This window comes from Hemibagrus wyckioides, linkage group LG18 (assembly GCF_019097595.1).
Source record: "Hemibagrus wyckioides isolate EC202008001 linkage group LG18, SWU_Hwy_1.0, whole genome shotgun sequence".
NCBI classification, from domain to species: Eukaryota; Metazoa; Chordata; class Actinopteri; order Siluriformes; family Bagridae; genus Hemibagrus; species Hemibagrus wyckioides.
Genome location: NC_080727.1, coordinates 18,041,451 through 18,066,868, shown reverse-complemented (window position 1 = coordinate 18,066,868; position 25,418 = coordinate 18,041,451). Strand labels below are relative to the sequence as shown.

Genomic DNA, 25,418 nt, shown 5'->3' with positions numbered 1-25,418 from the left:
AGCAAGAAGAGGAAAGCAGAGCAAAGCAGTAGGATGGCAGAGTGTAAAAAATAACAACCGTTCTAATAAGCAAGCTGTCGTTTTACACAGGAGTTACAGTGTACAAGTTACTAACATTCAGATCCAAAGCAGTGCGACGATCATTTTTAAAGCGCAACTACACTCGACCATTGGATTAGCATCTCTGCGCTACATCTCTACGCTTTTGCACGTTTGCAAGTGGTAGCTACAAGAGAGCAAGACATGCAAAGCGAGGCGTTCGGCTCGGTTAAGACTCTTCGCCCCGGTTAAGAGTAGAAAAACTATAAATGGTTACGGTAAAAATTTCTGCAGTGACTTGTACACCAACCATGTAGCGAGCTCCAGGATCCTGCTTGTGTTGTCACTTTAATATAGAGCATTACTGTACAAATTTACACAACGAATCAGCCATTTTGTTCCTGTTCATCGATCGGGATGAGCCACTTTCTGAAACCTCCGTAAACCAACAGCAGGACATGTGCTGGGAAATGGTAAGGATTTTGGTCACATTTTGGGTGTGGTTTGTGTTCTACCAGCAGGTGGTGCAAAACTTTCACCCTACAAGATAGTCATTTAGTCATGTTCGGTGTTCAAACTGCATCTTTTACATCTCGGTTCATATAGCATAGCACGTACTATCACTACTCGATCCGGACCGGAAACACGATTGTGCGGAGACTCTGGTTTTGTTCTGCGCATACACACCATTGCTGCCGATAACACAACATTATTAGTAGTATGCCTGATAAAGCTGACTTTCTTGTAAATGTCATTTTATTACTCGGGAAGTTCTTTATTCACAAATGTAAAACCCTAAAGACCAGACCTTTCTAGAAAATAATGTTCTCCTTTCAGTAAAGCATATGCATAAAAAAATTGGAATAAAACTTCTTATCCCTAATTAGGGTCACAGGTATCTGCTGGAGTCTATCCCAGTACACAATGGGCGAAAGGCAGGGGTACACCCTGGACAGGTCACCAGTCCATCACAGGGCCACACATATAGACAGACAACCACACACACTCACACTCACACCTATGGGCAATTTAGAATTACCAATCAACCTAATGTACATGTATTTGGACTATGGGAGGAAACCGGCGTACCCAGAGTAAACCCAGAAACAGAAAGGCCCCTTCCTGTTCAAACCTAGGACCTTCTTGCTGTGAGGCAACAGTGCTAACCACTAAGCCACCATCTAGCCCCCTGACCCCCCCCCCTTTTTTTTGTATTAATTCTTTTCTTCTTCTTTCTTTGTTGCTTGATTTGTTCATGATCATGCGGTATCCTATAAACACTATAGTGTACTTGTCCTGTGCCTTGTTTTGTTTGTTCTATGTATATTATTAGTAGTAGTAGTATTATAACAACAGTATTATAAATAAGTGCCTGATAAATTAACTGCCGTAAATCATTTCCGTCAAACTTCAGACAAGGAGTGTTTCCGGTACGGATCAAGTAGTGACACGTGCTCTAAATGCTAACGTGGAAGCCAATGCTAACCACCTGGCCATGGACAGGACTGAGCAGTTGACGGGGACTTGAGTAAAACTGCTGCTTATGTGTCAGCATAAATCAGAATAAAACTTGATATGAGAGTTTAAAATGGTTGACGCTAGTTTTCTTGTAGTGAATGAAATAAATAAGGGACGGAAGGCAGGGAGACGAATCATTTCGTGATGGTTAGGGGGCCAAGCACTAAAGCGCGGGAAGAGAATTCATGTTCAGCAGGTTTCAAGTTTTGAAATTGACAATAAGTGAAAACTTTTTTTTCTCTTCTACAAATTCTGCATGACAATCATGAAATTTGTTTCAGAGCATCATGAGACTTTTGCATATTGACAACAAACTTTGACACATTTAGCAGCATGAGCTAAAATGAAGAAATTCTTCATTTGCACTTTGAGAGGGCTCCGAAAACTGGAAGTGAGGATATAATCTTTTCCTGCTTTGCGTTTAATTTAAAAGATCTCCTTGGGAGTAAATGCTGATTGTCCGGTTGGCTTCTGGTCTTCCTCCGCCACTAAGGAAGGGTGGAGCGAAAAAGTGCTTGGCCCCCTAAATCACTGCTTGCAGCTATCTATATTGAGTTATGATTGCAGCCTGCATTCGCTTCCTTGTCTTAGGATTTTTTAGATTATTTTCTTGACATTTTGAGATCAGTCTGCACAATGCGAGCTGGTGGTCCATTAGCCTCCAGTGCAAAACTACAGAAGCACAAGTACGAGTTCTTCTAAAATGTTTCAGCAGTGGGACGTTGAATCCAAACACCTTGTGCGCATTGGACCACAGAAGTAAAAAAAAAAAAAAACGATGAAAACCACAGTCAAGCCAAGTGATGAATCATACATATCTAATCCAATCTTCACCATAAGATCAGCACTCTGTATGGTGCTCATAATATAAATATTTACCAATATACTCTCACTGACCACTTTATTAGGAACACCTGTATCCCTGCCAATCATGTGGCAGCAGAATCAAGTTGTCTCCTCCAGACAGAGTCTTGGGTTAATGATTGCCATGACTTTGATAGTGTTGTTGGTGCCAGACGTTGAGCACAGGCTCACAAATCTGGACAGCTGATTGGAAGATTGTAAAACCATCACCTCATCTGATGACAATCGATTTCTGCTGCAGGACCAGAGGGTCTGCTGTTGAATTGTGACACCAGTTCATGCTGGTGGTGGTAGTGTAAAGTTGTAAAGGTGTGTAATGGTTACTTGGTACCCATCGATGCTCCTTAATACCAAGCAAGTACTGTTGCTGACCATGTGTATCCCTTTATGGCCACCACTTTTGAGGTCTACACTTCTGTCCCGATGATGCACCTTGTCATGGGTTCAATTAAACAATGAGTTCAGAGTCCTCCTCAGTCACATGGTAGAACGAGAGATTAGCAGCATTAATGTGCAAATCATAGATGATTTCACCATGAAGCAAAAATATCAAAGGGAAATTTCCCCAGCACCTTGTTCTGAAAGCAAAGCAGGAGTATTAGTGTGGTGTTCCTAATAAAGTGGTGGTTAAGTGGATATTACAGTTCAGTTCAGCTCTAAAAAGAAGCCCCAGACTCCCTGATTAAGATAGCCGTGACTTGATTAGTAATTATGCATTTATATTTCAGAATATAGCGGAACATGAAGCCAGGAAAATAAAAAAAAATCCACCCTGAACCACCGGCTTATTCATTTTCATCATGTTCTATTTTCACTTGTTAGCAGTGTACCCATGCCGTTTGACAGTTGCTTCATCTAAAGAGAGCGATGCAGCAGCACTTTACTACTTCAGTCTGTCTTGTGCTCTCACCTCCACATCTGTACACTAACCCTAACCCTAACTCACACAGAGAAGATTCTAAAGCTTCAAATTTCATGCTAATACCAGGTGTCTGTGCCATAACGCTCACTGCTCCACTGGTCCCACCATCTCTCACAATACAAGGTAAGTATGCATCAAGACTCTTCTCTGTTCTGCCAGCTAAGTGGGCGAATGAACGTCCCCTAAATGTCCAAGCAGCTTGAGTCAACTAAACTAAACTAGCGTTTGTTTACCAATACAAAAGAGTCACAACAGTTTTAGACTCATGGTATCTTCAGTTTATGCCCGAGTGACCCAGTATTGATGTATTCACTGACAGAGGTTTCGAAGCTTTTGTAAATTTAAATGTCTTCAATTTCTCCAGCTAGCTGGGTATTGCTGCACTGCATTCTGGGATGCTGGTGGTTGCACCAACATGTCCCCATGACAGGATTTCTCACAAATCAATCCATGGAGAAAACGGCAAGAAAATAAGCTCTTATTTCTAAGAGCTAGCAGTGAAACTTGACCGTTATGTCAATGACCGTTATGTTATCGAGTTATGTGCGAGATTTCTACGCTGTTTTTCCATCTCCTTTCATTATTGCACTGGAAATCAAAATGAAGCACTAAACTGCTCACAGGAAACCAACAATAGCTAAAAGGCATGAGAAATCCATCCATCCATTTTCTATAACCGCTTTATTCCTAATTAGGGTGACGGAGATCTGCTGGAGCCTATCCCAGCACACATTGGGTGAAAGGCAGGGGTACACCCTGGACAGGTCGCCAGTCCATCACAGGGGGCATGAGAAATCTTTCAGTGTGAACACATGTAATGTGTTTCAGGGTGGACTTTTCCTTTGTTTTCCGGAATAAAAGGGATATTGGAGTTCACGCTGCCTTCAGAGCACTACAGTGTTTATCTCAGGAGTGCAAACCACTGCCTCGACTGAAACACAGGGCCAGCAATTATGAGACCACAAAAACAACACAATACTGCGGAACTGATTCAGACACTAGACCAAATTTCTTAATGTAGTGTGTTAAAAAAGAAATGAGCACTTTAAACTCAACCGGTGATCCGTTTCGGTACGAGAAGACATTTATAAGGCATTATGTCTGAGACTATCTTGCTTAGCATCTCCAGCGTCGGTGGTGCACAACCCCCCCCCACCCCCCCTTCAGTTCTGTACTTAAGAATCTTTTTGATTTTTTTTGATCTCTTTGACAATTTGTGTGCGGTCAAAATGTGCAAAACCTGACCTCGAGGACACTGAAGGATTTATCTTAGAGGGAAATAAATAAAGAATAAGTGTCTTTTCTGTGGAAGGGGCAAGTATCGTAAATAATCTGACTCTTTTTTTAAAAGTGGTTTTTAAAGTGGTAAGTGCAGACCACGCCTTGGATTGCTTTCGGGACAGCGACCGTGCCGTGGTTCAGGCACAGAAACGGGAATTTGGGTTAATTTTTCGCTCTATGCCGGCCAACCAGGGCTCATGCTGACAAGATAGAAAAGTGGTGAGTGCAAAAACGTTTTCACGAGAAACAAAAGTGAATTTGTTGTTGCCTTTTGTCCCAAAGCATCTTCCAAACATAGCACGTTTTAAAGTAACGAGTTCGTCAGTTTCATGCTTCGCACGTCTAAAAGCGAACTGCGAAAACTGTGCAAAGGTCAAAATGTACAGAATAAAAAAAAAAAAAACTGACTCAATCCATCAGGGTTGATTATTCTATTCCTGTTAAGCAGCGTTGAATTCCACCGGCGATGACTTCTTCCCGCTACGGCTGGTTGTGTTCTACGTTTCTGTAGTGAAGTGAAATCTGGAGTGATGTTCTACATCAGTTGTTTTCAGGTCTGTAGAAATTCATACGCTCAGCGTGACTTTCAGACCCCGTTTATACCGAGTTTCTGACTGACTGCCTTCTTCAGTGTCGTCTATAATGATTCTCGCACCATCCTCCTCCGCGTCCGCGTCCTCGTCCTGGTCCGCAGAGGTGTCTTCTTCCCCACAGGAAGATACGGGTGAGTACGCGCTGCTGAAAGCGATTGCGAGTGACGGACTGGAAGGAGGGCTGGAGGACATCAGTAAAGTGTCGGAGGATTGAGCAGGAGGACTGCTTTGACATGCTGGGGTTTGATAAAGCGGTACAGGTTTCACCGGGTAGGCATTGGCGTGTTCCGGGACGAATTCGCGGATCTCGCCCGGTTCTAGAGGCTCGGGTCCGCACGGGTCGTGTTCGCTGCAAGACAGACGGCCGTCCAGCTTGGAGATGAAGAGCATGCCGTCACGATGCTCCACGCAGTAGGAACTGGGGCACATCTCACAGAACGAGGCAGATTCCTGACCACAAAGGTCACACTGGTGCCAAGGACATTCCCATCGTCCTACACACACACACACACAACACCAACATTATAGACTTGCTCTACAATATCATAAACGCAAAAAAACACACCCAAAACAGCTTTTCAGATATACAAATACACTCTTTGGCCACTTTAACAGAAAAATCTGCTAATTCCAATAATTACTAAATCACTGCGTGAAGCCAGTGTGAAGCTGTTAATTCGAGTTTTTGCCTTGACTCTGGAAAAGATGACTAGTCAACAATGTTTTAAAAGTATATCAGTCACTAAAGCCAGGCAATGAAACATATCGCTAGGCAAAAACGTTAACGCAAAAGGTGTAGCTTTTACTGAAACTGCACTGAGAGCAGCGAGAGCAAGCACAGAGAGAACAAAGAGCATTTAATCAATATACATTTACTTATCATTAGAATGAATTAAAATAACATTATAATAATACATCGATACATATACTATACTGCCAAAAGTTTTGGGACACCCCTTCAAATCATCAAATTCAGGTGTATTTTTTCATGGGTTGGGCTCGGCCCCTTAGTTCCAGTGAAAGGAACTCTTAATGCTTCAGCATACCAAGACATTCTGGACAATTTCATGCTTCCAACTTTGTGGGAATAGTTTGGGGATGACCCCTTCCTGTTCCAACATGACTGCGCACCAGTGCACAAAGCAAAGTCCATAAAGACATGGATGAGAGAGTTTGGCGAGGAGGAACTTGACTGTCCTGCACAGAGTCCTGACCTCAACCCCATAGAACACCTTTGGGATGAATTAGTGCGGAGACTGCGAGTCAGGCCAAAACTGTCTTTACATGCACATAAATGTAATATGGAGTTGTCAGAGTTGTTTGCAGCTATAACAGCGTCAACTCTTCTGGGAAGGCTTTCCACAAGGTTTAGGAGTGTGTTTATGGGAAATTTTGACCATTCCTCTAGAAGCGCATTTGTGAGGTCAGGCACTGATGTTGGACAAGCAGGCCTGGCTCCCAGTCTCTGCTCTAATTCATCCCAGTGCTGTTCTATCGGGTCGGGGTCAGGACTCTGTGCAGGCCAGTCGACTGTCATAGGCGTATTTAATTTTTGTTGTCTCTTTCTTTATGAATTTTTTAAATAATATATTTTTGGATGAAATATTATGGTGGCATCACTAATACAAAGATACTTTAATAATAATACAGATGCCTGAAGGCCACTGTGTATGAATTCGTCACTGACCTGCAGGTCTTTTGGTCAGGTTGAGACAGTCTGCATGGTAGACCTTCGGACACCCGGGTCTCTTACACGACACCATCTGTCCACTGTCTCCGCAGCTGAAGCACTCGTCTTCTCGCTCCTTGGTCAGCTCTTGCTGAGACTTGCGCTTGGCCTGACCTTTCCTCTTCATCTTACGGTTCTTATCGTCTGCCGGGGGGTTATTCTGAGACGACGTCACAATGACACTCAGAAACGTGCTAATGTGTTGAAACACGTGACCTCAAATCAACACAACAGTCGTAAACAGCGCTTCTTTACTGATTACTGACTTATACTCTATCACCAACCACATGCTGGAGCTTAAATCTTAGCTTAGCTTTAGTATTACCTTAAATCTTAGCTTAGCTTTAGTATTACCTTAAATCTTAGTTTAGCTTTAGTATTACCTTAAATCTTAGTTTAGCTTTAGTATTAGTTTACATCTTAGTTAAGCTTTAATTTTAGCTTACATTTTCACTTAAATCTTAATTTAGTTTTAGTATTAGCTTAAATCTTCGCTCAAATCTTAGCCTAGCTTTAGTATTAGCTTAAATCCAAGCTTAGCTTTAGTATTAGCTTAAATCATAGCTTAGCATTTGTATTAGCTTTAATCGTAGCTTACCTTTAGTATTAGCTTGAATCTTTGAATTTAATCTTAGCTTAGCTTTAGTATTAGCTTGAATCTTCAATTTAATCTTAGCTTCGCTTTAGTATAAGCTTAAATCTTAGCTTAGCTTTAGTATTAGCTTAAATCTTCACTTAAATCTTAGCTTAGCTTTAGTATTAGTTTAAATCTTAGCTTAGATTTAGTATAAGCATAACTCTTCATTTAAATCTTAGCTTTGGTATAAGCTTAAATTTAATTTTAGCTTAAGTCTTCACTTAAATATTAGCTTAGCTTTAGTATTAGCTTAAATCTCCTAGTTTCTGTGTTAAACTGAACTCAGTATCATTATTAAAAGTTCTAGTATTGTACCTAGTGCTGTTTGAATGTCTAAAACAGTTCAATAGCCTGTTTGTTCTTATACCTTTGGTCTTACACCTAGAAAGCCACTGCAGTTTGGTGCCCCGCATTTACACACAGTCTTCCCGTTGCCCAGACACTCCAGGTTATAGTTGAAGGTCAGCTCGGTGCCTTTAGAGAACATACACGCATGACAGTGAATATTTACAGACAAATAATTAGGTAAAGTTTTGATAAGGAACGCTTCTTGTATTTTACTAAATCTTAAACCACAAAGAAAGTGCACACTTCTTACCAGCAACAATGTCCACCAGTGCAAACAGTCCAACTCGGGTGTCTCCGTTCACGGTCCATTTCTGAGTCTCGCAGTTTGGCTGGCAGCTATGGTTCATGAACCGGGCCTGGTTTCCTTTAGGTCCGGCGTCGATGATGCGGTCCTAGCAGGACAATATTTGAGATGAGAGTGCAGCTCTTATTTTTCTTAAACATGTGGATATAGCTTTATTAAGACGTGTCACCTTGTCTAGTGTGAGCAAGTAGAAATTCCCGATGTCGTTTTCCTGTGCCCGCTTGATCCGAGCCCGGCATTCCTCCTCGTCGATCACCTCGCCGACGTACTCGCTTACGAACGCGCCCTGAGGACAAACAGAGTGTTAGACTTCGATTGAAAGTCGCCTGAAGGAACTGAAGCGAGGCGTTCATTCCTACAGTTACCTTCTTGATGTCGTGACAGCAGCGCAAGCCCCAGCCTCGGGACAATGTCCTGAAGATTTCCACCTGCGAGTACTGCCGCTTGGTGAAGCACTGGTTCTGGCACTTCTCCCCCGCTGGGCAGACCTGTGGGTGGCATTCGTACAGCAGCATGCGGTTGATGCACTCCGAGTCCATGCCGCAGGGGTTCTCATCCGTGGCTTTGCAGTTGCAGCGTGGGATCTCGGACAAATCGGCTGTAATGATCTGCACTTTGCCGATCGGTCGGTTCACCTGTTGGGACAGTTACGGAGTGTGTGATGAAGTGCTTCAGCTCGGAATGTGTGAAAGTGTAATAATGATGCTATACCTTAATGTGTTTGTAAGGAGGAGGCTTCTTGTCATTTCTTCTGTCCTCCTGGAGCTGCCGGAGTTCCTTCTCTGCCTGCAGTTCTCGGAATCGTTCCGCAGCCTCATCCAAAGCTGGAAAACCAGTAAAAATCTAAATGACACCTTTTTAAGGACAAAACCTTAAACCTTCCATCCTCTGAAGTCACAACTCTTTTCATTCATTCATTTTCAGCAAGAACAGGAGGAATGAGGCGGTAATTTATTAAACACCAGTCCAGTCAATCACAGATAACAATCACAAACACATTCACGCCTCAAGTGACAAATGACATTCACAGTCATTTATCTCAACCAAGCCACCTTCTGGCATGTTTCTGGGAAGATGAAAGAAACCGGAGAACCCGGATGAAACCTACATGAACATCGATTCTGGAGCCATGACACTGATACACTTTAGTATACAAGTTTGTTTTAAAACATCCAATCAAATGAATATCTATTGGTATATCACAACCCATTACATTCTGTTCATAGGTTAAACAATTAGAAATAAAAAAAGCTTGAAGTGTTATAGGAATGCTATCCTCACACCTAAAGCTAACTTTTGCAACTTTTCCTATACATTTATCAGAATGAAACCTGGAAATAAAGATTTTGCCACAATTCCCATATTGTCCCTTAAGTACAATATTCTTCTGCACCAAAAAGGAATCAAAAGAATGAAATCTAATTGAATTGATTGACCACTTTGCTTACTATAAGCTCTAAACGAGAAATAAGAATCGTTTTAAATTAGTGAATTGACTTCATGTAGTAATGATGTATTAATAATACCTTTCCTATAAACGGAGTCCACCCCTTTTCCCATTTTTTCTTTACTGTTGGCGTCTCCTTCCATGTACGGAAAGACCCGAGCCTGGTAGGTCCACAGGTAGTCGTTGGAACCAAAGAAATGGACCGGAAACTCTCCGACGTCGTGCCTCATCCGCAGGATGTTTTCTGGAATGTCCTTTGGGTTGCTAACTTCAGCAGGCCACCATCTGACAGATCACATAATGAACTTCACTTTATTATTAATGCAAAGAATATAAAAAACACTGATTACGTAGCGTATTTAAAAAAGGGTGGAGTTTTGTCGGAGCCTGTGCTGACCTGTATCGACCCACTTTTACCCACACCACTTCTTTGTAGTGTGGTTTCTTCCCGGCACGACAGTCGTTACAGAACCAGCTCCCCTCGGGCATGTCGATGTGCAGACACTCGCGGTGGAAAGCCGCCGGACAGGACTCACAACAGAGCAGGCTGCCTCCTGAGTAACAAAAATCCCAGACAGAAGGCTGTAATCGGCAGGAACAGCAGCATCCTTACCAAAGCGTGACTTCAGACAAGGTTAAAGCCATGGCGACTGACCTTCCGAGCAAACGAAGCACCAGCTGACGTTGACGTGTTCGTGATTGCGGCAGCCCTTCCTTGGCGTGAAGTGGTTGGGACAGACAATGGTGTTAGTGGACAAGATGATGCTGCCAGCAGGGATGCAGTAATCACTTGCGTGGTACGCAACGGGGCATCTTACACAGTGGATCAGTCGACCTGTGCAGGTGCAGAACACAGGACAGTCATTAGCACATGCTTAATATATAGACATATAATTATTATTCACATTATATACTATTATTAAGATTATTAAAATTTAATGACTATTAAAACTTAATAATGAATACCTTATTTTTTTATTACCTTGTTATACCTTGTTTTTTTATTTAAATTTTTATTTACTTACTTATTTTTTATATTGTTCAGCTTACTTTTTATATTACTTTTTACATTATGCTTACATTATTTATTTACTTACTGATTCACTTATTTATTTACTGAAGCATTATTTACTTACTTACAGTATTATTAATTACTTATTAATTAATTAATTGAACACACAGTGTGTTAATATGGTTGTTTTAGACTGATTAAAGCTGAAATAATTTTAAAATTTTATGTACATTTTATTTTAATGATTTTAAAATGATTTTAAATTTCAAGCAAAATTGATATTAAATTGATAAAATAATTTATATGAATTAGTAATATATAATAATAATAATAATAATAATAATAATAATAATAATAATAATAAAAACTGTGTCATGGATCCCTGGTGGCTCACTGGACCATCGTGACCTTCATAATTATTTGAATTCTAGCTACCGTAGCTGCAGTAGTTCCTGATGTTCATTTGCATGACTGAAAGACGAGGACCTTTAAAAACGGAGGGGTTGTTTGGGTTGGTGATGAAGCAGGCGAGACAAGCATGGAGCGAGCAGCGGAAGCCTCGGTTTAAAGGCACCGTGAGGGTGTGGCTGGCTACACACTCTCCATGGTAGAACTTCCCGCAGGCAGGAACCATGCAGCGCCTCACGTCGCCTCCCAGCTTCTTACACATGAAGCATTCGTGGACGCCTGGAATTCAAACACATCGCTCAGTTCAAGTATCATGTACAAAGAAGTCACCATTGTGCTGAAGTGTCTGTGCGTGTGTGCCGACACTCACCAGAGGTGCACTCCTGACACAGAAACTTCCTGCTCTGTGGCTCGGTCAGGTCGACGCACTGAGGGTGGAACGTTCTGCAGCATTGACCTTCACACAGCAGCAGATCTCCCTGCTTCTCACAAACCTACACAAACACACACACAGCGTTCACGAGCGCCTCAGTTTAATGCAGCAAAAAAAGGCTAGAATTAGCTATCGAGTCCCTTCAGGATTTCACTGTGCTGAAAATTTGTGATGCTTTTTTGTGCTTTTATGTTTGCAGATCCTGGAGGGTCTGAACTATTATAGGAAATGAATCGAATGCCAAAGCCTCTGGAACAGCACAATAAAATAAAAACATTTATGTTTGCGCTATGTTTCAAATTTGTTCAAACTTTATCTTCATAAAGTCCTTGATAGACTTTTTTTGAACCCCATAAATTCTATATTCTACTGAAATAATAATGATTAATATAACATAAAAAATAATAGTCCTGTTAGATTTTAGAAAATGTTGCTCTGCTTGCGTTTAGCTCCAGTGAGTTATTATTGCACCTAGTTGTCAAAAATGGGAACTGCAACAAGCGTTATTGGAGACCAACTGGGGGCAGAAATCACGCTGCCCCACGCTAGCTCTCTGAATATTTCATTACATGAGCTGAAGCAGAGGAGAGGACAGTTCATTCTAGGGTTGCCAAGGTTGTGTTTCTATGATGTACAGTACCATTTCTATTTTAAGACATATTTAAAAAATTGCAAAGGATGTGTGGCCTTGTTTTCCACATGACAGCTGAGGAAATTCTTTTTTCTTTTTTCTCTCAGGTCTTGATACCTGGCAACCCTAGTTAACAGTATTGGCTGTGTGGTGTCTCACCTGCCCAACAATTATAGTGTTTGCTAGAGAGTAAAGTAAGAGCATAAGTCAAGTGTCACAACCTGTGAATATGATTTTGTTTTGTTACTACTGATGCATCCATGTTCACAAAAAAGAAAAACTGACCTGACAAACATTGTCTTTTAGTACAACCCCACTCCCTTTCTCCACTGACAGTCTGTTGTCTGTAGATTCACTTTTCATCTCAGGGCAGTCATCACCGGGGTCAAATATCTGAATAAGAACAGAAAATATTTTAGCGTGTGGTACAATTAAGCAGTGTTTAATGAATTCACTGTTATTAATGGTAAATTGAACCTTTACAGAAACATTTACGATCCGAGCCTTGCATTAGCCATAATATCATTTCCCAGATACTTCATGAGACGGGCTTTTAAACACATGGAGACCTGGACTGACCTCAGATTCCGGAGTGTATTTGCCGTCCTTGTGTTTGGTCGTCTCAGGGTTAAGTGTGTCAGGGTTCGCAGGAGGGATCTCGGCCTCCTTCTTTGTACTCTCCGAAACTGGGACACTCTCTTCAGGAGTGAATACAGCAGGCTGCTTGCTCTTACTTTTCGATTGTCCTAAGCCTGCATTTGGATGACATAAAAGATGCAGTCTGATGAAACCCAGAGTTGCGATTTGCTTTCGCAATCCTTTAAAAATAAGAGCAGGAGAGTGTGTAATTATGGAATATTTACATATTATGTGTGCAATAAACACTTGTTAAATATGCTGTAGGACATATATTTATGTCAACATACATCAGCATTTATTATAGTTGTAGCTGGCAAAAAAATTCTGAAGATTTTTTAGGGCATATATTTCGTATCTAAGGCTTTTCTGTTTGGTGGTTTTGCTGTCAGATTCATTGGGCCATCACGGACAAACCATTTGGAGTGTTTAAAATTGTTCTGATGTCTTATGTGAGACTTCCTCTGAACATGGCATGTGCCAAATCTGGTTGATGATTGGACAAGATTTGTTGGAAGAATAGAAAAAAATTTCAATCCAAGACGTAGAAAAATCACATTGATGGTGTGTTGAACTTGACCAAATTCAGGTACTTCAGGGATGTCTGGCTTTTAAATTTTGGACACTCTATTTAAAAATTATGACTGAGAACAAATTAGAACCAAATTTAACCAGATGGTGGCGTTAAAGCATTGGCAGCACTTGGCCCAAATTTGGTTGAAATGTTTCTTAGACCCTCCAAAATCAGTGTGCCAAACTTCATAACTTTTCAGTAGATGGTTCAATGGGCTGAAATAGACAACCTTGCCAAAAGAAGATGAAGAAAAGGTAGAATAACAATAGGATACCTACACACCATTGGTGCTTGGCCCCCTAAAAATTGACTGACCAACCTGAATAAGCAGCATGTCCTATTGAACTGTTCCTCTGGGATTTCACCTAGCAGGCAATTAGATTAGATTAATCAGATTGATTCGTCTCCTGAGTCGAGGATGAATATCAGTAAAACTAGTCTAATGTAATGAAATCGTCAAAATCACACAAACCTTCTTTTTCGGCGTCGGAATCGGTTCAGCTTCGATTGAACTCTCTAGAATTTTCTTGGTGGGCTTCCTTTGCCTCTTTGCACTTAAACAGATGGCATCACCTAAATAACACCAAAGAGTTTTTTGACCTTTATAACTCAAAAAATAGATAGGAAAAAAGCCTTTTTTGACTCCAGTCAATTACTTTTGCTTTCTTTTTCTTCCAAGATTCCCAGTTACCTGTATTAATAATGATATCATGACTATGACTTATTGTGTACAACCTATAAAAAAGGTCCCTACTTGGTCATGCTTGCCCTCTGGCAATCAACTTGAGTGACCTAGATGTTCAGATGGAGATGGATCTCCAGCCAACTTTCTGTTGCTATGGACCATCAGACATTTCTTTGTTGATTACAGTTGTGTCCAAAGTCATCACAAGGTTTTGTAACACATCCTGATGATGTACCTTACCAGACAATAATATCCAGCAAGACTTCTGATGAAGTCCTGAGGTAGTTCTAAACTCAGGATAACATTCGCTCATCATTCTGGTAATATTCTCTACTGAGGCTCAGATTAACTCCCTGATCTTGTTCTCTTCTGAGGATTAGATTCACTCAGATAATCAAGACTTTATTTTAAGGAGGGTGTGAATTGCCCAAAGTTGCAGCATTCCCAGTTTTACTACTGTAGTTGCCAGAAAGAGAAAGCTTTCACAACGTTATATCATTGTTATATATACGCTATATGGCCAAAAGTATTCGCTCACCCATCCAAATAATCAGAATCAGGTGTTCCAATCACTTCCATGGTCACAGGTGTATAAAATCAAGCACCTAGGCATGCAGACTGTTTTTACAAACATTTGTGAAAGAATGGGTCGCTCTCAGGAGCTCAGTGAATTCCAGCGTGGAACTGTGATAGGATGCCACCTGTGCAACAAATCCAGTCGTGAAATTTCCTCGCTCCTAAATATTCCACAGTCAACTGTCAGCTGTATTATAAGAACGTGGAAGTGTTTGGGAACGACAGCAACTCAGCCACGAAGTGGTAGGCCACGTAAACTGACGGAGCGGGGTCAGCGGATGCTGAGGCGTATAGTGCGAAGAGGTCGCCAACTTTCTGCAGAGTCAATCGCTACAGACCTCCAAACTTCATGTGGCCTTCAGATTAGCTCAAGAACAGTGCGCAGAGAGCTTCATGGAATGGGTTTCCATGGCCAAGCAGCTGCATCCAAGCCATACATCACCAAGTGCAATGCAAAGCGTCGGATGCAGTGGTGTAAAGCACGCTGCCACTGGACTCTACAGCAGTGGAGATGCGTTCTCTGGAGTGACGAATCGCGCTTCTCCATCTGGCAATCTGATGGACGAGTCTGGGTTTGGCGGTTGCCAGGAGAACGGTACTTGTCTGACTGCATTGTGCCAAGTGTAAAGTTTGGTGGAGGGGGGATTATGGTGTGGGGTTGTTTTTCAGGAGCTGGGCTTGGCCCCTTAGTTCCAGTGAAAGGAACTCTGAATGCTTCAGCATACCAAGACATTTTGGACAATTCCATGCTCCCAACTTTGTGGGAACAGTTTGGAGCTGGCCCCTTCCTCTTCCAACATGACTGTGCACCAGTGCACAAAGCAAGGTCCATAAAGACATGGATGACAGAGTCTGGTGTGGAGGAACTTGACTGGCCTGAGTCCTGACCTCAACCCGATAGAACACCTTTGGGATGAATTAGAGCGGAGACTGAGAGCCAGGCCTTCTCGTCCAACATCAGTGTGTGACCTCACAAATGCGCTTCTGGAAGAATGGTCAAAAATTCCCATAAACACACTCCTAAACCTTGTGGACAGCCTTTCCAGAAGAGTTGAAGCTGTTATAGCTGCAAAGGGTGGACCGACGTCATATTGAACCCTATGGATTAGGAATGGGATGTCACTTAAGTTCATATGCGAATCAAGGCAGGTGAGCGAATACTTTTGGCAATATAGTGTATAATGAGCCTTGAGGAAGGGCTGCACCACGAGCCACACTTCATGATGATGAACTGCACACTTCTCAGGTGTCAAATAGTGTTTTTTGTGATTGACTTTCAGTCATAGAGCTTCCACAAATTGGATCAGGAGCTCTGTCTGGCCTGCTCTGGCTGTTGGGACTTTCCATTCAGCAACCGGTCATCCAGACAGGAATGTACACAAGTGTCTGCTTTTTGTTTTCTTCCTTTCTCTTCCAAACAGATTCTGAAGCCATATATTCAGTTGACTGTTTATTAGTTAGGGCATGAGTAACATAATAAAGTAGCAAAAAAATGAGCAACTCTGAAGGAGTCTATTCTTCAATTGGAAATGTCTGATAATGTTCTCATTGGAACACTAAATGGCAAAAATCTAGTGACAAATTACATCTGCAACATTTATACAACTGAGCAATTAGGGGTTAAGGGCCTTGCTCAGAAACCCAACAATGGCAGCTTGGTGAATCTGAGATTCAAACTCACAACCTTCTGATCACGAAGCTAACGCCTTAACCACTTTTACCACATCCCCCATAAACACCTGATCCTGGAGCTTTACAATTTCTCTTCATTGGCCTTCCCTAAGATTCCTAAACCCTGTTCCAGCATCTATGACAATGCCCCTGTGCACAAAGCAGCTCCATCCATAAAGACATGGTGTGGAGGTGAAGGTTGGAGAAAGTGGAAGAACTGGAGTGTCCTGCACAGAGCCCTGACTCTGACACAACCCCACTGAACACCTCTGGAATGAACTAGAACTGGAGTCTCCCCAACATCAGAGTCTGATTTCACCAATGCTGTTGTAGCTGAATAAACACACATCTACACACATACTGTATGCTCCAGGATCTAGTGAAAAGCTTCCCAGAAAAGAAGACGGAGCTTCTTATGACAGCTAGGACAAAGTGTTATGGTCGAGTGTTCAGAAACTTTTGGCCATATAGCACATTTCTTGCCATAAATTTGTCCAAACATTTGAATAGAATTCCTTTTTTTTTTTCACAAACATAATGACTTACCAGTGGTGGAACAATTCTGAACCAGAAGCTGCTCCTTGAAACAATTTTCTCCATATAAGGAAGATTCCGTTTCTGGAGGCGGAGTTAGCGTGTCTACAGCCGTAACCTGACTCTCTTGACATGGAGCATTTTCAATCATGGGAGGAGTCTTAGACCTCTCTTCAGGGGGAGGAGTCTGGATTTCAGGTAAGGGGTTCGGTGCACATGGTATTGCTTCTGGATGTTGCTGTGTAGCTGAGAATTTCTCAGTGATATTAAGAGAACTGTTTTTAATAACCTGGGGAAAAGAATTGACATTCGGTATATGAAAGAATCTCAAAGTTAAAAAAACAATGTTTAAACAAAATACCCTAAAATGACCTTCTGCAAGGAATCCGGTTGCTTTTTCGCCTTCTTCTTAGTGGCAAATATGTGATCATATTCTTCTGTCCACTCTATGAGTCTTTTGCTAGGCTTTCTGATACGTTTGCTCTCTGGCAAAGACAAACTCAGAGTCATGAGAAACACACACAACTGTTAGGATCAAATCACATGTCGTCTAGCACTTGTCTTACCTGTGGGGAAACTAGAAACCTCACAGGTATTCAGTGTTACGTTCGCTGGGTTTACGGAGGTCTCTGCTGCTAATGTGGAAGATGGTGAACTTGTCTTGTTGGGACCGGGATCCGGCTCCACGAGCCTTGTCTGTTCAGAAGGCAGCGTTTGTCCTTGGTCACTTTTGATTTTTGAGTTCGACACCTTTTCGTTGTCCTGTTCAAACTTCTGCCAGCGTTTTTTAGGTACACTGCCGAAAAAACGGTTCTCCAAGTCCTGATTGAGGAGTCTGCACCCCGGGGTCTGTGAGGTCTCTGACTTCCTGTTACACACGCTGTGATTTGGCGGCACCTCGGTAGGCAGGTAAATGTTATTAAGACTCTTCTTTAAGGCAGGTTGACTTTTTTTGCTAGGTTTTTTAGAAATGCTCTTGCACTGCTGAACAACACAACCGTCAACCGCGACCATCTCAGCACCAAACTTCGCATTCGTTTTGTTTTGTCTGGATTTCAAACCAGACGTTTTGCCCACTCCACACTTTTTAAGACCTGGCAACATGCAGTGGTCATTATTGTCTTTAACATGACCAGAACGACTATTTAGATCTTTTTCTGAAATCACTGACGGCTCCTCTTTAATGAGCTTTTTTGTAGGTAATGGTTCCACGACCAAGGGTCGGCCATCTTTTTCTCGACTGTCGTGTATATCCTTCAACAGCATCAGAAACGTGCTGTATTTATAATTTGCGTCTGGACGAAATGGAGTCGACGTTCCGTTTTTTTCCGTATTCAGCGACTTAAACGTTATTTCTTTCATGTCTTCGCCATCTTGTATATTTACACGGAATGGAGACGACGCAGAAAACATCACCGCCTCAGACGCTTGATTCTCCTGTTTCAGTTCTGAGGCGTTAAAAACAACCGGTTCAGATGATATCAAACAAGATTCTTCCTCTGATTTGACAGCCACTTCGTTGTCTTCCAAATCAGACGGATCTACAGGCGCTTTTGAGTCCGATTTTATGTCTGCTTTTAATTCGGGTCCCGCTGAAATTTTCTGGCGGGTCAATTTTGCTTTGGTCTTTTCCTTCGACGTGATGTCGTTGTCGGTTTCACTACTTGGCATAGTTTGTTGGAGTTCTTGGCTAGACGGCTGCTGGAGCTGAGCGTCTTCCAGCGCTTTCAGTGCTCTAGTCATCAATCGACTGCTAGCTGGAAGACATGCGACTCTCTTGTCAAGAGTTTTCTTGGCTTCTACAGACTGGTGTTCAGATCCTGGGACTTGGTTGTCTCTGGACTTCACACTTGCCGACTCTGGGATTTTGATCTTACACGATACCTTACCAAAGGAGCAATTAACAGATTTTATTCCTGCACGACTAAATACCCCGCTGGTTTGTCCTTTGCCCGCTTTGCTGAACCACAGACCACCCTGGACCTCGATATTTTTCTTTGTTTCTTTATCGTTTTGGCTGCTTACAGGTCGATCGTTAGTGCAGGTCAGCGAGGGTTGGCCGCTGCCTTTGGGACACCGTCGGATTTGCGGCACGGAGTCGATGTCGGAATAAGGGCTATCCACTATGTCTTCTGTCTCGGTTTTTTCACAGACAAACGTGTCATAATTTGTAAAAAAGGCCGCTGAGGACTTCCTTGACTTCTTTTTGCATTTTGACTTCAACAGCGTGAAGTTTTGGTCTTCATTTGAAATGTTCCCATTGGCTTGGGTTTCAGGAATTCCCAGAAGCAACCTGGAGTTAGACACCTTGACATCTTGACCTTTTGTTTTTTCATCAATTGAGCTCTTGTCTGTGAATTCCGACCTAATTCCAGGCATGTTGGAAAGATGCAGGAGATATTCCTCAGCCTCAGCAACACTACAGCTCCAAGAGTTTAGAAACCGCTTGGGTAACTATAAGAGAAATACAAAAGTTACATAAAATATAGTAAAAAAAAAGTTATTATAATAGTGATTCATCAAGTTTTATTTGGGAAAAGAAAAATGGATTTTACAGTTAAAAACCATTAACAGGATATAAGAAAAAGACCACTCTTACCCCTCTCTTTGGGCCTGGCAGACTGAAGAACTGATATTCACCCTCAAATTTTTGCGTGGCTTTCTCAGAGACCCAGGCCTGTTCCTCAGGTTCCCCAAATGTCATGATGTAATACTGACGACACGGATTATCGTTCGCCTCTGACAAACCACAGCACAGGAAAAAAGAAACCCCTTAAAATTTCAATCATGTACACAACCGTAAAGTTTGAGATCGCTTGGAAATTTCCTTGTTTTCCAATTGAGCACCAGTTGGGGCCTCCCACTCCTTTTTACACTGTTCTATGAAGGGAATAGTTCACAGAATGATATGTTTTTACCAATTAAAGAAAGAAAACTCTTTCTTTCTGGTCACATTTTGAGCCTGTAAATAAATCCACAACTCCTGATGCTCAAGATACTGAACTAACCTAAAGAAGGGCACTTTTATTGTTTTTCAGCTCTGCTAGCACAATTACAAAAGGGTTTCTAATAATCAATTAAACTTATAAAATGATTAACTTGGATTAGAGATTGAACCAGAGGACTGATGAGTTGCTGATACTGGGCCTCTGTGCGACAATGTAGGTCCGACTTTAAAAATCCTCCAATTTTATGTTTTTGAAATGGATAAAAATGGGGTTTTCTTTGAGCCCAAACTTTTGAACTGTAGTGTTCATCTTTTATTTCTTTGCTAAAGACTGATGGTGCATCTCAATCTGCTACCTAGGTCATGAATGAGTATATCGTACACATACCGAAGTTCAGACGCTGCTAAGGACCCTTGGAGCCCGGGATACAACTCACTAAGTCATATCAATGTGTTCACTTAAACACATATGCTTCTGTCATGGCACTTTAAGCAGGATACCAGGTTAGCTAGTTGACTTTATTTAAAGTAATCCATCCATCCTCTATACCTACTTTATTCCTAATTAGGGTTACGGGAATTTGCTGGAGCCTATCCCAGCGCACATTTGGCGAAAGGCAGAGGTACACCCTGGACAGGTTGCCAGTCCATCGCAGGGCCACATATAGACAGTCAACAACACACACTCACGGGGAATTTAGAATTACCAATCAACCTACATGTTTTTTGGACTGTGGGAGGAAACCGGAGTAACCAGAGTAAACCCACGCAAACTCCACACAGAAAACTCGAACCCAGGACCTTCTTGCTGTGAGGGAACAGTACTAACCACTAAGCCACCGTGCTGCCCTTATTTAAAATAATGAAACACTTAAAACAAAGCGTGTATATATAGTGTGTCAAATAAAGTGAAAAATCGCTGACGTATGTCAATAATCATTTGAGAGCTACAAGAGAGATTACAAGCTTCTTAGATTTGTAAATAAAGTTAATTTGAGCATACTGAGCATGGATGCTCTCTGGTTTTTGTGGGGCATCGTGGGATGTTTAAGGGAGTGACCATTCCTGCGCACTGGAAGGATTGTTTGATTGAGAGGAAGAGAGAGAGTGAGAGAGAGAGAGAGAGACCTTAAAATGGCCGACTCCTTGATCAGCACCCTGAACAGTGAACTAGAGAGCTGACTGAGAGGCAGCCAGCAAAGTACAGAAAACACGTAATGTGTCGTCTAAACCGCAGCGTTTCTGATTATATACGATTTTGTAATGACTACAGTGTAAGGATTCCGAATCAGGCTTTTAGGAAACAATCAAATCATTGATGATAAAAGCTGTTTTTACCCCTTTGCCAGAGATGAACCTACCTTTTATTCTGTGATATTTTTCCAACGCAGGATTGACACAGATGCGACACGGCCACCATGGCCTCCGGTTGAACTTTGCCCATATAACTTCACCTTTTTGGTACCTTACTGGTGGATGAGCTTTTGACTTTGACTTCTTTATCTGCTTATAGAAAACAGTTTAAAATGAATATAGCATACAGGAAATAAACCTTGTCTGTCAGTTTAACAGATATCAATCTGTATTAAAATAAAACCCCTCCAGTTAGTTATAAACGTATTTATTAGATTGTTATAATAGGATTCTTGGTCTCTGAGGTAAACTACACCATGCAGACCGACACTAATTAACTCCACAGTCTTATAAAGAATTTCCAGTTTCTATTAGCATTGAACGGAGAGTCTCAGTGAAATATTTCTTAAGATTACTTAAAAGCATTACATAATTTCCAATGACACAAAAAACACAGGCTTGGAGACATCTGACTCTGACCTTGAATGAGGTCCGTTTCTGAAATCTCATGACTCTGATCAACATGATTTCATTAAGCAGTAACCTAAGCTACAGGGAATTCAAAGGAAACCGTGATAGTAGTACAAATAACTAAACAGGCTAACTATCTAAGGGACTATTCAGGGAAAGAAGAGTGAAGGTCTCAGATATCAATCTTTACCATCTTCAGTTTTACCTCAAGTGACTGATGCAGCAGAGCTTTAGTGTTTTAGTGCTTTATTCTGTCCAGTGTCTCTCACCTGCTCATCTGCACACACAGATCAGCTTCCAAACCATGCTAATTGCACCATCAACTCCATCATGCTAGTCATCTTACAGATTGCTAACTATCCAAGCCACGTGTGTGAGTTTCGCATTGAATTTTGGACCATTTATCATGACATTGTTAATGCAATCTCTACTAATATTTATTTATTTATTTATTTAATATTTATTCTAAGCTCTTGAGGTTTAGTTTTTATGATAAACAAAACTGGATGACTGAGACTGAGAGATTGTTCTCTGAAAAATGACACAAAGGTTAAAATGAGAATAACTTGCCGGCTTAACATCTTCACGGATACACTCCAGAGAAACCGGATCACAGTCGGCCCCCAACTCTTCCTCACGGTTTTCATCTTGTTGTGCTGACATACAGGCCTTCGTCCTGCGTTTGCCTTTAGATACGCTGTGGTGTCGATCTGAAATGTTGAGCCTTTGCTTCAGGTTTGTGGATGTAGAAATATCATTTACAGGGTTGCTACGCGGCTTTTCAGCAGAAGTCCTTGGGCCCGTGTCGTCGTCTTCCTCCTCGTCCTCAAACAAAATGGACTCAAAGTGTAAGCCATTTGCAAACGGACTGGAAGAATCGAGACTGAAGGCTGGACTGGGAGGAGACATGTGTGCGTTATTGTCAGTTCTCGTGTCAGGCAAAGCTGTGTTCATGTTTTGTAACCGAGATGATTCAGAAAGCTCAAAGCACCATGGAGTCAACTCATTCTCATCCTGTCAATGTGTACAGCAGATCTGGGATGTTCTAACTGAAGCTCTGGAGGCTTTTCAAAGGAACATTAAGGTAGTCAGTAGTCCTTAGTAGAAGTGAAACTTGAGGCCTGGGCTCGAGGCCGGGTGCCTTGATTCAGATGGGTGATGTTGGTTTCCATGTGATGATACTGAGGAGTTTCTGTTCTTCTGGAGGACTGCTGAAGGTCTGAGGATCTGAATTGGCTACTTGCCACAGAGACAACTGACAACGAGACAATTTATTCAATCAACAATAGTCGAATATAACAAATCAATATATAACGGTTTATTAACTACAGCTAACTACATTAATTAACCATTTTCTAATATATTTCTACCGTATATGTGTATGTCATAGTTATTGTATGTCATAGTTATACATAGGATTATTACATGTCATAAGTGTTGAGCTGTATAGTTTGTGGGGGGTTTTAAAGCAGTGTGTGTACTTACTGTCCACTTGATAATACACAAAGCTGGAACACCAGTGTACTAAACACACATTCACACACTCAGTCACTCCTACTAGTAAGCTATGCTGCACTCAACTTACCTCAGAAGTACAAACTTGGCACTCTAACTACAAAGTCGGAGGGGAAAACATGGCTGCCTTCCTGTTTGTCTAATGTTAGCATCAGGCTAGCATGCTAACTGTAATGATTGATGTGCATCTTCTTCCTGAGCTACTAGCACATGCTGGGTGACCCATTTATAACTAAATAAGTCATATTCTGTCTACTCCTGATGCTCTGAGCAGCCATGTTGATTTGACAACACTTGCTGAACTCTGGGTGGAGGAGATCATCCCAAGGAATTGCGAGTTGAGGAGGTATTTTCTACGGTTTGTTTGTTTTTATTTTATAGTCAGAGAACAGGATGTAGCATGAGACCCATCCATCTATCATGTTTTCAGTCGGTGTGAGGAGTCCAAACAACCCAGAGGAAACCACAAACACGAGAAGAACATGCGAAACTACACCCAGACAGTAACCAGAGCTCAGGATTGACCTGTAGCTGAAGGACTGTAAAGTTACAAAACAGAAATGCCACACACCGTTTCTGGTGAACCTCCTTTACACACAGCCATGCCAGTGTCATTGCTGCACGTGCACCTTTGCTAATCAGTATGAATTTAATAATAAGTGTTTATGAATATACATCATGGACATTGCTGAAAGGCTGAATGAACGTTCTGTTGTGTGTGTGTGTGTGTGTTTGTGTGTGTGTGTGTGTAGCCGCCCTTGCGTGCTCCGAGGCGCACATGTATGACACACTCTAGTGACGAGTGCGAGCCTGTCATCTTCTAGAGGAAGTGAAGAAGTTAAACGCACTTACGGTACAGATATCGCACGACGGCGGCGCGGGAGCCCACGCGCGCGCGTTTTTTTGGAAATCATACAGGGCAGGCAGCTCGCGCGAGGTTCTTCTCTCACAGACGTTTATCCTTTACCGTCCCTCTAGTTCACACACACACACACACACACACACACACATGCAAACCCTTACAGTGGCCAACCTGCGAATCATTCCGTTATAATAACCCGTGTTGTTCAGGAAATGCACCAGAAAACTTACCATTCACATATCGCTTGCGCTGGTGGACACCAAAATACCTGCGCTTTTGCAGTCAAAATGGCCTTTTCCCCCAAAATGTGAGAGTACCTCAGCAAATCCCAGCAGCAGCAGCAGCAACAGCAGCAGCAGCACTAGGCCGAGAAACCTGAGCACATATTCTTGACAGGGAGGCTAGCGGCCCCTTTCTAAACAAAACCAAAGAAACAGAGCAAAATACGTCCATGACACACACACTCACGGGGAGATAAACACCTTCCTCTGTGCCGTGATTCAGAAACACGTTACCGGTAGCTCTTACTTTTTCTCCATTGAAACGGTGATGGTTTCCTCGGCGTGTCGACCTGCCCCCGGTTGTGTCTCGAGCCCCTGCCTGTGTGTGTGTGTGTGTGTGTGTGTGCGTGTGTGTGTGTGTGTGAGCAGCCAATCCGTCGCGGCTCTCCAGCCTCGCTGTCCTGCGCTACATTTGTTACTTTAACACTTCCCAAAAACACACCTGCTACTATTCTTCATCTTCTTCTTATTCTTCACGCACACACACACGCACATAAACGCTTGACTGGCATACACCTTTAAAAGTGCTTTGAAGTCACGTCATCAATTAGACACATGTGGGCTTATACAGCTCCAGCAACACGGTTTTCGGGATGGAAACGTGTCTCAAATGATTTTTTTTTAAAAATTCACGATAAACATGAAGCACGGGTGTTGACACAAGTTGGCGACTCGTGCGTTGTTTACTCGGGACCGAGTCCTGGGCAGGCGCTTCAAAATGGAGTCTGCTGCCGAAAACAGGCCACAAAGTGTTAAAATCTCAAATGGCAGAGAACGATATAGTCGAGAAGTTGAGAAAGCTGCGTTGGGAAGAAGGGACGTTTTTGCGTCAAATGCGTTTTAGCATCAAAGGTCGAAGGAGGCCATTTTGTCAATCGATGACATTGCTTACAGAGTTATAGATTCATATCAGCTGAGGTTTTTTAATCCAGACACATAAAGCTGTGTGTGTGTGTGTGTGTGCGCGCGCGCGAGTGTGAAGGGGAGAGTGCGTAAAAGCAGAGCGCACCTTATAATAAACCATGCCCCAAGGCTAATTAAATCTTGTCGCGTGCATGTTTGGGTGCTTGTGGATTTCACGTTGAAGCTTCCAGTGACTGCATTTCACCCACAATCTGTTTAACACCCTGCCATTTTTCTTTAAGGA

General features: G+C 42.1%; 1 protein-coding gene across 2 annotated transcripts; it reads right to left on the bottom strand.

The window, feature by feature from the left end:
• Positions 1 to 97: 97 nt before the first annotated feature.
• nsd1b (nuclear receptor binding SET domain protein 1b) lies at positions 98 to 24,799 on the bottom strand. 2 transcript variants are annotated; one of them, XM_058415282.1, is made up of 25 exons: positions 24,519 to 24,799; positions 24,221 to 24,405; positions 23,981 to 24,102; positions 22,184 to 22,868; positions 21,151 to 21,292; positions 19,442 to 19,581; positions 17,409 to 19,296; positions 17,215 to 17,327; positions 16,855 to 17,131; positions 13,849 to 13,949; positions 13,696 to 13,741; positions 12,746 to 12,918; positions 12,452 to 12,559; positions 11,473 to 11,596; positions 11,130 to 11,381; positions 10,338 to 10,517; positions 10,080 to 10,236; positions 9,762 to 9,967; positions 8,947 to 9,059; positions 8,601 to 8,870; positions 8,405 to 8,521; positions 8,182 to 8,323; positions 7,951 to 8,057; positions 6,905 to 7,106; positions 98 to 5,711 (listed from the first exon to the last, which is right to left on the bottom strand). In XM_058415282.1, exons 4-25 carry the CDS (start codon positions 22,565 to 22,567, stop codon positions 5,191 to 5,193), a joined length of 5,763 nt encoding a protein of 1,920 aa, XP_058271265.1. In that variant the 5' UTR covers positions 22,568 to 22,868; positions 23,981 to 24,102; positions 24,221 to 24,405; positions 24,519 to 24,799; the 3' UTR covers positions 98 to 5,190. The 2 variants fall into 2 exon arrangements, with proteins under 2 accessions (XP_058271265.1, XP_058271266.1); XM_058415283.1 differs by having other exon boundaries at positions 11,181 to 11,381; positions 24,519 to 24,796.
• Between the last annotated feature and the right edge of the window lie 619 nt (positions 24,800 to 25,418).

Coding starts and splice junctions, on each gene's coding strand:
- nsd1b (XM_058415282.1), bottom strand. CDS start 22,567: ATGAACACAGCTTTGCCTGACACGAGAACTGACAATAACGCACACATG. Junction 13,742..13,848: donor TTCCGACGCCGAAAAAGAAG/GTTTGTGTGATT, acceptor ATTGCCTGCTAG/GTGAAATCCCAGAGGAACAG. Junction 8,522..8,600: donor GCTGTCACGACATCAAGAAG/GTAACTGTAGGA, acceptor GTTTGTCCTCAG/GGCGCGTTCGTAAGCGAGTA.